General features: G+C 43.2%; 1 protein-coding gene across 2 annotated transcripts in view; it reads left to right on the forward strand.

Moving 5' to 3' along the window:
* Window positions 1-14,122, forward strand: part of PIP5K1B (phosphatidylinositol-4-phosphate 5-kinase type 1 beta) — a 324,487-nt gene that overhangs the window by 193,239 nt on the left and 117,126 nt on the right. For both annotated transcript variants that reach the window (XM_062207066.1, XM_062207065.1), the window contains one exon: window positions 8,443-8,560. In XM_062207066.1, coding sequence (XP_062063050.1) covers window positions 8,443-8,560 — 118 coding nt within the window. The remainder of the gene's footprint in view (window positions 1-8,442; window positions 8,561-14,122) is intronic.

A 14,122-nucleotide genomic window follows, 5' to 3' on the forward strand; every position in this document is an offset into this window, starting at 1 on the left:
CATACATGTCTTCGAGTTGCTGAATTCATCTCCCCCTGTTGCCTAGCACCCAGTATCTCAGTCCAGTGCCACCAAAAATAGGGCTTGGTTATCAAGCTTTAAAAGCACATGAGCAAAAGCAGTGACATTCACAGAACACACACATGAGAAGGCCACCTGATCAAAGTCCATCAGAGCATCTGCTTGTAGCCCCTTGACTGTGCAGTGTGAGGGCCCGAGGGGGCAGGGGGTGAGCTGGCAGCTGGAACCGAATGCTGGAAAGAAGACTACCAGAGGAGTGTGGAGTCTACCTTAGAGTGTCCCTGTGTGTGGCTCATCTGCTCTAGTGTGGGTCTGACCTCCCAATCTTGTTTGTTCCTCACCAGTGGGGGCCTTTATTTTCCCTCCTTGGACTTTGATTTCTTTATCTGCTAAATGGTGAATTCCAGATGGTGGCTAGTGCTTCCTCCAGCAGCAGCATGGTTCAATACTTTTTTTTTTTTAAAGATTTTATTTATTTATTTGAGAGGTAGAGTTATAGACAGTGAGAGAGACAGAGAGAAACGTCTTCCATCCGTTGGTTCACTCCCCAAATGGCTGCTACGGCCAGCACTGCACTGATCTGAAGCCAGGAGCCAGGTGCTTTTTCCCGGTCTCCTATGTGGGTGCAGGGGCCCAAGGTCTTGGGCCATCTTCTACTGCTTTCCCAGGCCACAGCAGAGAGCTGGATTGAAAGAGGAGCAGCCAGGACTAAAACCAGTGCCCATATGGGATGCCGGCGCCACTGGCGGATGATTAACCTACTGTGCCACGGCACCAGCCCCCACATTGTTGAATTCTAAACATCCATTGCCATTAAGGTATATGTATTGGGGTGAGAGGGAGGTGTGGTATTTGATGCAGTGATTAAGTCTCTGCTTGAGATACACGCATCTCATATCAGGGTGCCTGGATTTGAGTCTCTGCTCCACTTCTGATCCAGCTTCCAGCCAGCTCAAATACTTGAGTCCCTGCTACCCATGTGGAAGACCTGGATAGAATTCCAGGCTCCTGGTTTAGGCTTAGTCCAGTCCCAACAGTTGTTGGGGAGTGATCCAGCAGGTGGAAGATATCTCTCCATCTCTCTCTCTCTTCATCTCTCTCCCTCCCCACTCCAACCCACCCCTCCTTTCTTCTCTCCCTTCCTTCCTCTGCCTTCCTCCTCCTTCCTCTCTCTGCCTTCCATCTACCTCCCTCTCTGCCCTCCCCCCTCCCTCTCTCTATTGTCCTGCTTTTCAAATAAACAAAAATCAACAAACTAAGTAGGTACATGTATTTCTGGTCTAAGATGAGCCATCAAGTGAACTCTACTCAGAAGACTTGGATGTCAGAATGCCAGAGCTGACCCATGATCAAATTTCACTGCCACCTTGGTAAAATTCAGAGTAGGGGGAAGGGAAAGAAAAGACAAGATAAAGGACTTCTCCCAAATTTCTTTCATTTTTGGTTTTAAAATGCCCTTTCTTCTATGACATGCCAGAGATCATACAATGTGTTTGCTTAGTTGTTTAGATTCTTGGCAAAGTAATGTTGAAAATCTAATATTGGCTTCCTATGGGATCCATACCTCTGAAACCACTGGTCAAAACCCTGTAGCTGAAATGTCCACAGTTTCAATTTATGCCAAGACAGAACAGTGGATTTGATTTTTCTTGCCCCACACCCGGGATAAACGCATTAAAGACAGACATTGTGAATCTGGAACTGTGGACATCTGCCCTTTTATCAGGCTTTGGTTTTGCTGATAAGTAGGTTTGTATTCTGAGCAGGGTCTCCTAACAGGTGACCCTAGAGCCTGGCATGGAAAGCCAGCAGGAGCCGTTAACAGACCAGCACTGACAGCAGTGCCTGTGTTATACTGTCCAGCAGTTCTGCCGTGGCCAGAGGTTGCTAAGCACTTGGGCTCTCTGCAGAGGAGTCTCTGCTGGATGTGTGTGGCCAGTCCCCACCTCCACACACAGAGAGTCTGCCAGCATGTGACCTTAGAACCCCAGGGTGGCTGCCTGCTTCCTCCCTGGACTTGCTGGTTGGCTCTACTCTTGTACCCTGTACCTGCCAACAAGTATCCAGGCACAGCTGGAACCAGGAGTCCCATTGATTTGCATTACCTTCCTAGAGCTTCATTCACGTGGAGCTGGTGTTTTGTATTCACTGGAGCATCTTAAAATTGCAGAGGTAAACAGACTTTCTGCTGTGGTGCTAAACATATGCAACTGGAATGATGAGCGTGTGGCTTTTAACCCTCTGACTTTGAAAAATTATTTAATTTGTGAATAATTTTAATTCCTGACCTTTTTTATACAATCCCCAACTCCAGGTATCACTGTTAATAGTGACTTGGTTTTCCTCCAAGCATTTTTTATGCATATACATGCCAAAAAATATATCTTCCTTTTATATGCAAATGGTAGCACACCATCCATAGCATTCTGCCTTGTGCGTCATTCACTTGGCAGTTTATCGTGGAATCTTGCATGTCAGTATGTGATAAGCATCCTCATTTTTTTAATTGGTGCATAGTAGTCACTTGTTCAACCTCAGCCATTATTGATTAATATATGTTAGTTATCCACTCCATGTTGTTCCTCGGTTAAATGTTATGCCCAACCCCTTTTCATCGCCACCCTTCATACAGATGTACTTTCCTGGTTGTCTCAATCAGGCAAGCATACCCCACAATTGACCAGTGCTGGGCTCTGTATCCTATTGTGTCCTGATGCTAATTAGATGTAATTTTCTTTCATTGTTTATTGACGTGGTGGCTTTTTTAAACAAACTTTCAGGGCACCTACCCAAAGAAATTAGTGTGTCTCTTCTCTCCCTGGAGATGTTCTGATGCACCTATGCATCGTGTGTGTGTGTGTGTGTGTGTGTCTGTGTGTCTGTGTCTATCTGTCCATCTCATCTTCGAAGAAACCAAACACCATCCTTTTTATACCATGACTAACTTAACCACAGTACTCAAGTTGCTATGGATCCAAGGAAAAGTATTATAGTTAGTAGAAGCTCTAATGAAAGATAAACAACCCAAAAAGCCTGGAATCCACCAAAAATGACAATAATAATAAATGCTTTGTCCTGTCTGATGGAATGTTGTGTTCCCAACTATGTAAGAATGAGAGGAACTCCACATAAGGGGAGCCACTTTGAATGTTGAAGAAAATCTGTTCTAAGAGAATGAATGGCTTTGATTTTATGATTGAAAATTAAAATGAAAGTAGAAGAATTAAGAAATTGGCAATACTCAGGGCCAGCATTGTGATGCAATAGGTTAAGTTGCCCCTCGGGAATCCTGCATCCCAATGTGCCCGAGATCAAGTCCAACCTTTGCTTCCAATCCAGCTCCCTGCTGATGTGTACCCTGAGAGGCAGCAGATGATGGTCAGGAACCTTGGGTCTCTGTCACCCGGAAAGGAGATACTGATGGAGTTCCTGGCTCCTGGCTTCAGCCTAGCCCGGCCCCAGCTGTTGTGGGCATTTGAGGAATGAACCAGCAAATGGAAGATCTCTCTGCTTCTCTGTTTGTCTCTCTGTCTTTCAAATAAAATTTTTAAAAATAAATTGGCAGCATTCCTCACCCACTGAAAGCAGCCTCCTTCAGAACACTTTTCTTTGCTTACAAAAGGGAGGAAGGGTGTCAGGATTCTCTTTGAGCCTCTTTGCTTTTACACCTTATTTCTATATAGTTGGCATCTATAAATGATTGCATATCATGTAAGTTCCAGAATCCTTCCTTTTGACAATCCTTGGGACCTGAAGCTGAGTGTGTGTCCCCTCATAAATCCCAAAATAGGAAATGCAGAAATGTTTGAATGTGATACTAGAGAATCATACATGTATTATGAATATTCAACATGCTTTAAAAAATAATTGCCATTTAAATGAGACAGTGATTCTGAGACCTCTCTATCTGAAATGGAACTGTGACTGTCCCTTTCCTAATATTCATGCCTTGCTGCTGCTTGAGTGCAATGCTGGCCTTTAAAGATAAGCATCTACTGTGTGAGGCTGGCCCCTAACAGCTCAAGTTAGATCCTTCTCTGGCCCTCTCCAGAACAAACAATCATTTGTTACTATGCAGGAGGAAAAACTGGCTGTATTGGGTGTACTGAATAAATAATTTCCAAATAGTTTTCCAGGGTGACTTTTTTTTAACTATGCTGAATTTTTTTTTAAAAAAAGAGATATGTAGAGATAGGAAGAGACAGCGAGAACTCTTCCATCCACTGGATCACACCCCAAGTGACTACAATGGCTGAGATTGAGCCAGGTTGATGCAAGGAGCCTGGAACTCCATCCAGGTCTCCTACATGGGGACTATGACAAATTTTTACCTTATATGATGACTTTTGAACATGATCTCCATGTAAGGATTAACTCTAGTATTTTAGCATAACTTAAAAACTCATTCTGTCACTCATTTCTGTCAACAGATAACTCATTCTGTTGGGTGTCTATTGTGTGCCAGGCCCTGATGTAAAAATTTGATCGATGTCAACAATCTTAAATTGTGGTAGATTCTAAATGTAGGTTAGGTGTTCACATTCTTTATATTTTCACAGTGTTTATGCTGTGGAAACAGAACATGATAAACTTGCACCAGCACTTAATAAGCCAAAACTCTTGAAACCAAGGGATCTCTGAAGTAAAGGGTTTTATTGATGTTAACCAGAAACAAACAAGGTTCTGGCACAAATTTCTACAAAGCACCAGCAGCAAGGCTAGATAGCAATTGGAAAAAAATGTCTACTATACCTAGAGTTAAGAGTAGTTTTATTATGAAAACGTGGGGAAGGGAAGCTTAAGTCATTTGTATTGGTCCTTCATTGTCTGCAGATAGGAGGGTTGGGGTGATGTGACATATGGAAGATTTGAGGAATGATGGACAGTTTGTAAGGAGAAGTGCTTATTCCTTCTGAATTGGTTGAGGTAGCAAACAGGAGGCGATGATTCATGAGGGTCGTGATGAGATTTGAGTTAAGGTTTTTTTGTTCATTACAAGATTTATTTGAAAAGCAGAGTTAGAGAGAGAGAGAAATCTTCCATCTGCCGATTCACTCCCCAAATGGCCACAATGGCTGGACAAGCATGAAGTCAAGAGCTTACTCTGGGTCTCCCACAGGAGTGCAGGAACCCATGTTCTTGGGCCATTGTCCACTGCTTTCCTAGGTGCATTAATAGGGAACTGGATAGGAAATGGAGCAGCAGGACCTATATGGGATGCGGATGCTACAGGCAGCAGCTTAATCTACTATGCTGCTTCACCGCTCCCTTGTTAAGTTTTAACATACATTCAAGAATGTGAAATGGTCTTTTATTGGTTCTGGCCCACAGCTGGTAACTAATGAACCTCCCCCAATTCTCCTTCCCTCCATCCTCTGACACTAGTAGTTAAATTGAGGAAATCTCATTTTTTCTCAATGTCCTACCTACAATGTACTATAAAAGGATCTGTAATTTACAGTTGTTCAATGACAATAAAACAAAGGATCCAGTTAACAAATGGGCAAAGGACTTGAACAGGCATTTTTTCAAAAGAGGAAATTCAGATGGCCAATAGACACTTGAAAGAATGCTCAGGATCACTAGCCATCAGGGAAATGCAAATCAAAACCACAAGGAGGTTTCATCTCACCACAGTTAGAATGGCTCTCATACAGAAATCAACAAACCACAAATGCTAGTGAGGGTGTGGGGGAAAAGGTACTCTGATCCACTGTTGGTGAGAATGTAAATTGGTTCAGCCACTGTGAAAGACAGTATGGAGATACCTTAGAAATCTGAACAGGCCTACCATATGACCCAGCCATCCCACTCCTGGGAATTTACCCAAACCAAAAGAAACCAGCATATGGAAGAGTTATCTACTCCCATGTTTATAGCCATTCAGTTCACAATAGCTAAGCTATGGAATCAACCCAGATGTCCATCAACTGATGACTGGATAAAGAAATTATGGTGTATATATATAATAGAGTACTACTCAGCTGTAAAATAAAAATGAAATGCTTTCTTTTGCAAGAAAATAGGTACAACTGGAAGCCATTATACTTAGTAAAGTAAGCCAGTCTCAAAAGGACAGATATCATATGTTTTCCCTGATCTGGGGTAACTAATAGAATACTTAAAATGTAATGTATTAGAGTGAAATGGACATTTTGAGATTCAATGATTGTTTATAGCCCTTGTCTCTTCTGTTGAGGAGCAGTGTGTTTTTCTTCATACTATCTGTTGAACTCTTTATTTAGTATAGAGTTAACTTTATGAGTATAAAGTATACTGAAAGTAGATCTTTATGAAAATTAAGAGTGGGAAGAGAAAAAAGGGTTGGCGCATGGGCAGGAGGGAGGGTAGGTTGGGAAGTATCATTATGTTCCTAAATCTATATATATGGAATACATGAAACTTCTGTATTTTAAATAATTTTATTTTAAAAAAAGATCTGGAAATGTTGTATAAAATTATATTATTCTATTGCATTGATCTAATTATTCATGAAAAATTTAAATATGCATGAGTTAGGTGGCATGTCTGAGGTCATACAAAAGTAATATTGCATAGAGACAAAGAATGAGGTTGATGAACATCAAAATTCAGACAAGTCGATGCCTCTAAGGATATGATGAGTAAAAGGAGTAGTAGGGTACAGATAACGTTTCATTCCTTAAGAAAAATTCTGGGATTCTGAGTTTTCAAAGGGTGATTTCTTTTATCTTTTGCTTATCATAAATATTTTGGAAAAAATGTTCAAAATGAACCCAGAAAAGAAAAAGATAATGCTATATTTGGTTATGAAAATTGAGTTTTAAAACCCTAAAATATTTAAGGTTTCTTTGGAAAACAAGAATATAAGAAGAGTGTTCAGACTGAGGTCCCATCTACTTCCAGTGTGATGGCTCTGTCATGTCAAATATTTAAGAATTATTTTGCTTCCTCTTCATTAAAAAAATATTTATCTGGGGCCGGCACTATGGTGCAGTAGGTCAATTCCCTTCCTGGGGCACTGGTTTTAGTCCTAGCTGTTCCTCTTCTGATCCAGCTCTCTGCTATGGCCTGGGAAAGCACTAGAAGATGGCCCAAGTGCTTGAGTCCCTGCCCCCACGTGGGAGACCCAGAAGAAGCTCCTGGCTCCTGTCTTCAGATCGGCTCCGCTCCAGCTGTTGTAGCCATTTGGCGAGTGAACCAGCAGATGGAAGACCTTTGTTTCTCCCTCTCACTGTCTGTAGCTCTACCTCTCAAATAAATAAATAAAATCTTTAAAAAAAATTATATAATATCTAAAGTTTATGGTCAATATGATAGATTTTTTAAATTATTCCACGCATCAAGCCCTGGATCTCTCTCTCTCTCTCTCTCTTTTTTTTTTTTTTTTTTTTTTGACAGGCAGAGTTAGACAATGAGAGAGAGAGAAAGGTCTTCCTTCTGTTGGTTCGCCCCCAGATGGCCTCTGCAGCCAGCGCGCTGCGCTGATCTGAAGCCAGGAGCCAGGTGCTTCCTCCTGGTCTTCCTATGTCAGTGCAGGGCCCAAGCACTTGGGCCATCCTCCACTGCCTTCCCGGGCCACAGCAGAGAGCTAGACTGGAAGAGGAGCAACCGGGACAGAACTGGTGCCCCAACCGGGACTAGAACCCAGAGTACCAGCACCGCAGGTGGAGAATTAGCCTAGTGAGCCGTGGTACCAGCCCCTGGATCTCTTTTTTAAGATTTTATTTTTTTATTTGAAAGGCAGAGTTGCAGAGAAAAAGGGAGAGGTGGGAGAGAGAGAAAAAAAAAAAGAGAAAGAGAGAGATCTTCTGTCTGCTGGTTTACTTCCCGAATGGCCATTTACAATAGCTGGGGCTGGGCCAGGCTGAAGTCAGGAGCTTGGAAGAACATCTGGGTCTCCCACATGGGTACAGGGTCCCAAGCATTGAGCCATCCTCTGCTGATTTCCCAAATGCATTAGCAGGGAGCTGGATGGGAAGTGAAGCAGCCAGGACTTGAACCAGTGGCTATACAGGGTATGGTATCACAAGTGGAAGCTTAACCCATTGTGCCACAATGCCGGCCCCAAGCCCTGATTCTTGTACCTAAGGCATCACAAAGTGGTTTCAAAAGGATAGATGAACTGATTTTCCTGAGAAGAAGACAGAATGGGGTGAGGGTTTGGGGAGGGAGGAATTTTCAGCCCTGAACACACTGTGAGAGCCCACTGCATGGAGTAGCCCTCATGAATTAGCATCTGATTTTTTTTTTTTTTTTTTTTTTTCTGTTTTTAGCTCATGGCCATTGGCCTTCCTGACACGGGCTTTGAGAGAATCATTAGCAGAGGATGTTTTTTCTAGAGATGAAATTGACCCTGGACTGCTAGAGGTAGCATTTGGGGCCCAGAGTGTCTTTTCTAACGTCCTCTGTGTGTGTCTTTTCCGAATGTTCTGACTGCAGCGAAGGAAGCAACCTGACCCCTGCGCACCACTTCCCAGACTTCCGATTCAAGACCTACGCTCCGCTGGCCTTCCGGTACTTCAGAGAGCTTTTTGGGATCAAGCCTGACGATTACTTGGTGAGAACTTGTCATTGCCTTCCTCCTCCAGGAATGTGTGATGTAAACATTGGTCTCGTAGCAACAGTGACGAGTGGCTTTTGTCGCTTGTTCTATAAAGCTCAGGGGCGTAGTAAAAGTTCCGAGTTTTATAATGACTGTCAATTCAGATGCAGGAAATACAGTTTGCCCCTGCTACTTTCGACAGTTAAGAATCTGCTAAAGTAACTGATATTTAAGTAACTGTGATACCAGTTTCTACTTCAGATAATTATTCTAACAGACATAATCAGTTCTAAAGATTCCTGTGAATTTTGCTGGTTAGATTCTAGTTGAAATCCTTACCATTTTAGTTGCTTTATTAGGCTGTTCAGTTCAAAGCTACATTGACTCACAACCGTTTTCACCTTGATCTAGAAATTTGAGAACATTTTAAAGAAGGTGGCTAGTTTTGTTCTCACCTTCTCCTTAGGCTCTTTTTAAACATTTAAAAAATTAAAAATTTTTACAGTTACTGGGGCATATTTCATCCTCAGATTTGTCTGTTCTCTTTCTGGTCTGGTAAAAACACAACATTTTTTGTGTGTGTGTGAGGTTGCCTGATATGAATGTGACCTCAGAATCTTACCTTATCCCTAAGCAGGGAGCCAGGAACTGCCTTTCTGAGTAACAGAGAATGGTTCACTCATTGTTTGTGAGCGCTCTGGGCTCCTCAGGATTGGTTTTCAGAAACTATAGGAAGGCTCCATTACATATGCCTTGTTCATTGCTTTCTGAAGGACGTTAGGAAGAACTGAGCCGGATCCTGGAAAAATGCTTTTCAGGAGAAATAAAGCTTTGTCACTGTTTACAAAGAGTATTCCAAGTGCATCTTAGCATTTGGATGAGCTGCAATTAATTGATTGAATCCAAAGCTGATCCTGTTCTGTGCTGAGGAAAACACATAAAGGATTGTATTTCATTGGTCTTTAAGACAATGTTGTGACTTCCACCCAAGGAGGTGTAACTGATTCCTTAAGGCACAAGAGTAAGTCTCCATGGAACCATGGGTATTAAGGAGAAGGTCTCTAGGCATCCTGCTGCTCTTCCCTGGACCCATGCATCTAGTTCTGTGCCTCACACCCACCTTTAACTGGAACATCCAGTGCTTCTGTTGTCTCTACCAGCTCAGGCATGGGAGCACACAGGTTAGTTCTGTGTGTGTGTGTGTTAGGGAAGATCTTTTGGTTTGTGCCATTCTGTAATTACTAAAGGGTTGCCTTCATTCAAGAAGCATGTTTTGGTAACAGTGGTATTATGATATTGTGTTTTGGAGGACAAGATGGGTCTTTCATCTTCTGCTTCACATTAGAAATTAATGGAGGGCAGGCATTGTGGCACAGTGGGTTGAGCTGCAGCTTGGGATACAGAGTGCCAGCTACCCTGCACTTCCACTCCAGCTTCCTGCTAATGCACCTGGGAGGCAGCAGATGACGGCTTAAGTTCTTGAGTGCATGCCACCTACAAGGAGGACCTACATGGAATTCCTTTGGCCTGGGCCAGACCCAGCTCTTACAGTCATTTGGGCAGAGAACTAGTAATGGAAGATCCCTCTGTTTCTCCCTCTCTCTGTGTATTTTACTCTGCCTTTCACATAAATCTTTAAAAAGAAATCAGTATATTCACTTTCTGAGTTCCTTTGAACTTGTCACTAGCCAAAGACTTGAATTTCATAAAGAGACACAATCAGTGTGACAGGATGGCTGCCTGTCTCTGTGCCCCTCTGTTGCCCTGGAGATTGGGAAACCCATTCTTTCACACATCTAATGTCACACAGTTAGCTTCTTTGGAGAAGGTCCTTTTCTGAACAACTTCTCCCACACTTTACACAAGTTTCCTAATGAGTCTTTGAGCCAGAAAAATTATTTTTATAGTGGGACCAGAGTATTTACAAAGAAGTAGAAGAGACTAAACTGATGGCATCTCATAGTAAAGCCTGTTTTTTTAAAAATATTTATTTATTTATTTAAAAGTCACAGTTACAGAAAGTTACGCTATTTCACTGTTCAGATGGCCGCAGTAGCCAGGGCTGGGCCAGGCCGGAGCCAGGAGCCAGGAGCTTTTTCGGGGTCTCCCATGTAGGTAACCGTCCTTGGGCCATCCTCTGCTGCTTTTTCCAGGCCATTAGCAGGGAGCTGGATTGGAAGTGGAGCAGCCGTGACACCAACTAGCACCCACAGAGGATGCCAGCATTGCAGTGGCGGCTTTACCTGCTGTGCCACAACACCGGCCCCTCAGAGTAAAATGTTAATCCATATACCTGGCCAAAGGTAAATTAATCACTGGTTGCCTGAACACCTCTGTGCATAAAATATTTTGCAAATAGTTACAGGGAGATCTAAAAAAGTCCAAGTGTAATGCTTGAGGAACTTAGCATCAATTTGGAATGATGATTTGTTTATATGGAGAAACAACCAACTCTACCGGGTGGTAAATAACTGAAAGGAAACATTAGATGTCCGGAGTTTTCGAGGAGGGAGGCATATTTCTCTCTGTTGGGTGGCTAATTGAAAGGTCTCATTTGGGTATGGTGTGGTTTTAACCATGCCTTTAAAATGACAGGGGATTTGAATGGGTAGGAATGGATGGATATTTGGGGATAAAAGAAGTGGATGTTGCTAAGACTGGGAGGCCAGAGAAGAATGCACTTGATATTCAGAAGACATTGAGTGGACCAGGATGGCTACAGTGGAGAGTTTTGGCCAGGAAATTTATAGAAAGGGCCAGACAATTCAGATAAACAAGGTCTTAAATTATAGGAAACTGGGGCCAGCGCTGTGGCGTAGCGGATAAAGCCTCCTCCTGCAGTGCTGGCAATCCCATATGGGCACCGGTTCGAGTCCTGGCTGCTCCACTTCTGATCCAGCTCTCTGCTATGGCCTGGGAAAGCAGTAGAAGATGGCCCAAGTCCTTGGGCCTCTGCACCCACGTGGGAGACCCAAAGGAAGCTCCTGGCTACTGGCTTAGGATCAGCGCAGCTCTGGCTGTTGTGGCCATTTGGGGAGTGAACCAGTGATGGAAGACCTCTCTCTCTCTCTCTCTGCCTCTCCTCTCTCTATGTAACTCTGACTTTCAAATAAATAAATAATTCTTGAAAAAAATTATAGGAAATTAAGGAAATGTAAAGACTAACTTTGATAATGTTGAGGTAAGAATGATATTATGGTTCTGTTTTAAAGAGGAAGTCTGTCTTTAGAGGAATATGTTGCAGTCTATCTACAGACTGATTTGGTGCCTGGTGCCTGGGTTTGCTTCAAAAGAATCTCAGATGTTGGTCAAAGATCCAGAATTTCAGTTAGACAGGAGGAGGAGGTCCAAGAGATCTACACCATATGATAGCTGTAGTTAATGTCAGTGTATTTGTGTGCTTGAAAATTGCTAAAGAGTAGATTTTATGTATTCCTACCACAAAATGTGTGCATGAGGAGGAGTAAAAAATGTGTCAATTCTGTATACATGTATCAAAACATGTTGTACAGTGCACTATAAAAATTAAATGTTTCTACTTGTCACTGAAGTGAGAAGCATTGTACACTTTAAACCAGTGAGTTGTATGGGATGTGGCATATCTCAGTAGAGCTAGGATTTTAAAAATTGACAGTAAGTGAAAAAAAAAAAAACATCTGAGAGCAGCAAGACTAGGGAGTGTGTGGGGGTTTAGAAGCACCCAGATTGGCCATTGTGGAAGCTGGGAGACAGTCACTTGGATGGTAGTTTTGTAGTTCTCTTTATTTTTGTTTACGTGTGAGGTTTTCTGTAGTAAAAAGGCAGGGAACGATGGAGTGAACAGGCAGGTATGCTTTTGCTTTTGTTTTGTTTTTTCTCTACCTCTCAAACTATCAACACAGTTCTAAAAATGAGACCAACAGGAACAGAACAGAGGCAGGGGCCCCAGCTCCACATGACAGCCAAGTCCCCGACAGCTGCAGCCACCACTTGGTCCCGCATTGTGGAGGCCCACAGCTCCCCCTGAGAGCTGTTGGAGCTCTTGGACGCTCATCTTCAATCAGCGCTGTCTGGCACCGAGCAAGTGGTTTGGGGTATGGTCAGGGAGGAAAGGGTCCTGCATCCATCAGTGTGAGCTTAGAGTTGGCACAGCCCCTCCCTTCAGTTCACAGACAGGGAAGCGGAAGCAGGGGTCAGTGAGGGGAAAGGTCCGAATCTATCCACACAGATAGAAGCAGAGCCTAGATCGGAAGACTCACCTCCCATCCTTTCCCCAGTGCTCTGAAGACCCCTTCACCACTGGCTCCCTGCTTCCCACCAATGCACAGGCCTCTCATCAGTTACGGTCTCAAGGTCATGTGTCCTAGCCCATCAAACTGTGGTTCTTTAGGACATAGCCAAGACCCCTCTTCCAGAGCACAGCTCGGGAGAATTAAGCCACTAAAGGCACCAAAAAAAGGTGACATAGGACATCACTTGAAAAAGGCTGTGAGGAAACAAAGGCCGCAGTGCACATCTCAAAGTCCCTGCTGGCCTGTGTCACACGGGGGCTGTGCAGACGCCTGATTGTCAAGGTACACTCATCTCGGTGGGGAGCAGGAGGGAAAACGTTACCCACTGATGATTTTGCAGATAGTTTGATATTAAATACCTGTGGTGCATGTGTTTTTCTGCTTAGGTTTACACAGTTGTATCTGGGTTTCTGCCAGAATTATTCTATTTTTGTTCTTAGTATTGTGGAAATTCTCCATGTGCATGCTGGTGACAAGTGTCACGTCAAAACCTGCCTTATTTGGATTATGACACAGCACAGCAATGGTGCTCTGTACGCATAGCACTGCAGGTGCCTCTTCTTCCTTGTTTGTTCATAGACGCACGCCTCCCTAGGCAAGGTCAAGGGCCTCAGAGCACTCCTGTGTTGGCCTGGGCCACAGGCTGTGGGTTCTCTCCTTCCCCTCCGTGCACCCACATGTTCAAAACTCGGCTGTAACTTGTATGAGTCTTTTCAGGTTCACCTGTGCCAATAAGACAGCAGAGTGAATATTTCATCCTTTTGGGGAAAGAAGTGGCAGGTGAAGTGATCTCACGACAGGAGTTTACATTGTGCATTTGCATTGGCAGGGCCCAGCTGGGTTGTACTTGGCTTTCTTTCCAGTGGGTGTAGCCTCGAGGTGCTGCAGGAAATAGAAGCAATAGAATGAACTCATTGAGCAGCCTGCACAGTGCATAAAACCCAGGAGCACCCTGGGAACATGTTGATCAGGGCTAATTCAGTTGTTCCATCTCTTCTCCGTGTTTGTTCTTAAAAGGTACTATGTCAGAGAAGGTTGCTTAGAAGAGAAAGCATTAACCAAGTTGTAGAGTGAGATATCATAGAATTCTAGAGTGTTATGGTTGTGTTCCTATTTAATATCATAGTCCCAGCTTACTGTACCCTGTTGCTGTACTATTAGTAGCCCTCAAAGATCATTAAAATGCATCAGGATAATTTATTGCATTCATATTAATTTACATGTTATCTAATAAAGGAGTATTTGACAGATAACCAATGAAATAGTCTTCATAATATGTCACCTGTTTACAGAAGAATTTTTTTAT

This window comes from Lepus europaeus, chromosome 12, assembly GCF_033115175.1.
Source record: "Lepus europaeus isolate LE1 chromosome 12, mLepTim1.pri, whole genome shotgun sequence".
NCBI lineage: Eukaryota > Metazoa > Chordata > Mammalia > Lagomorpha > Leporidae > Lepus > Lepus europaeus.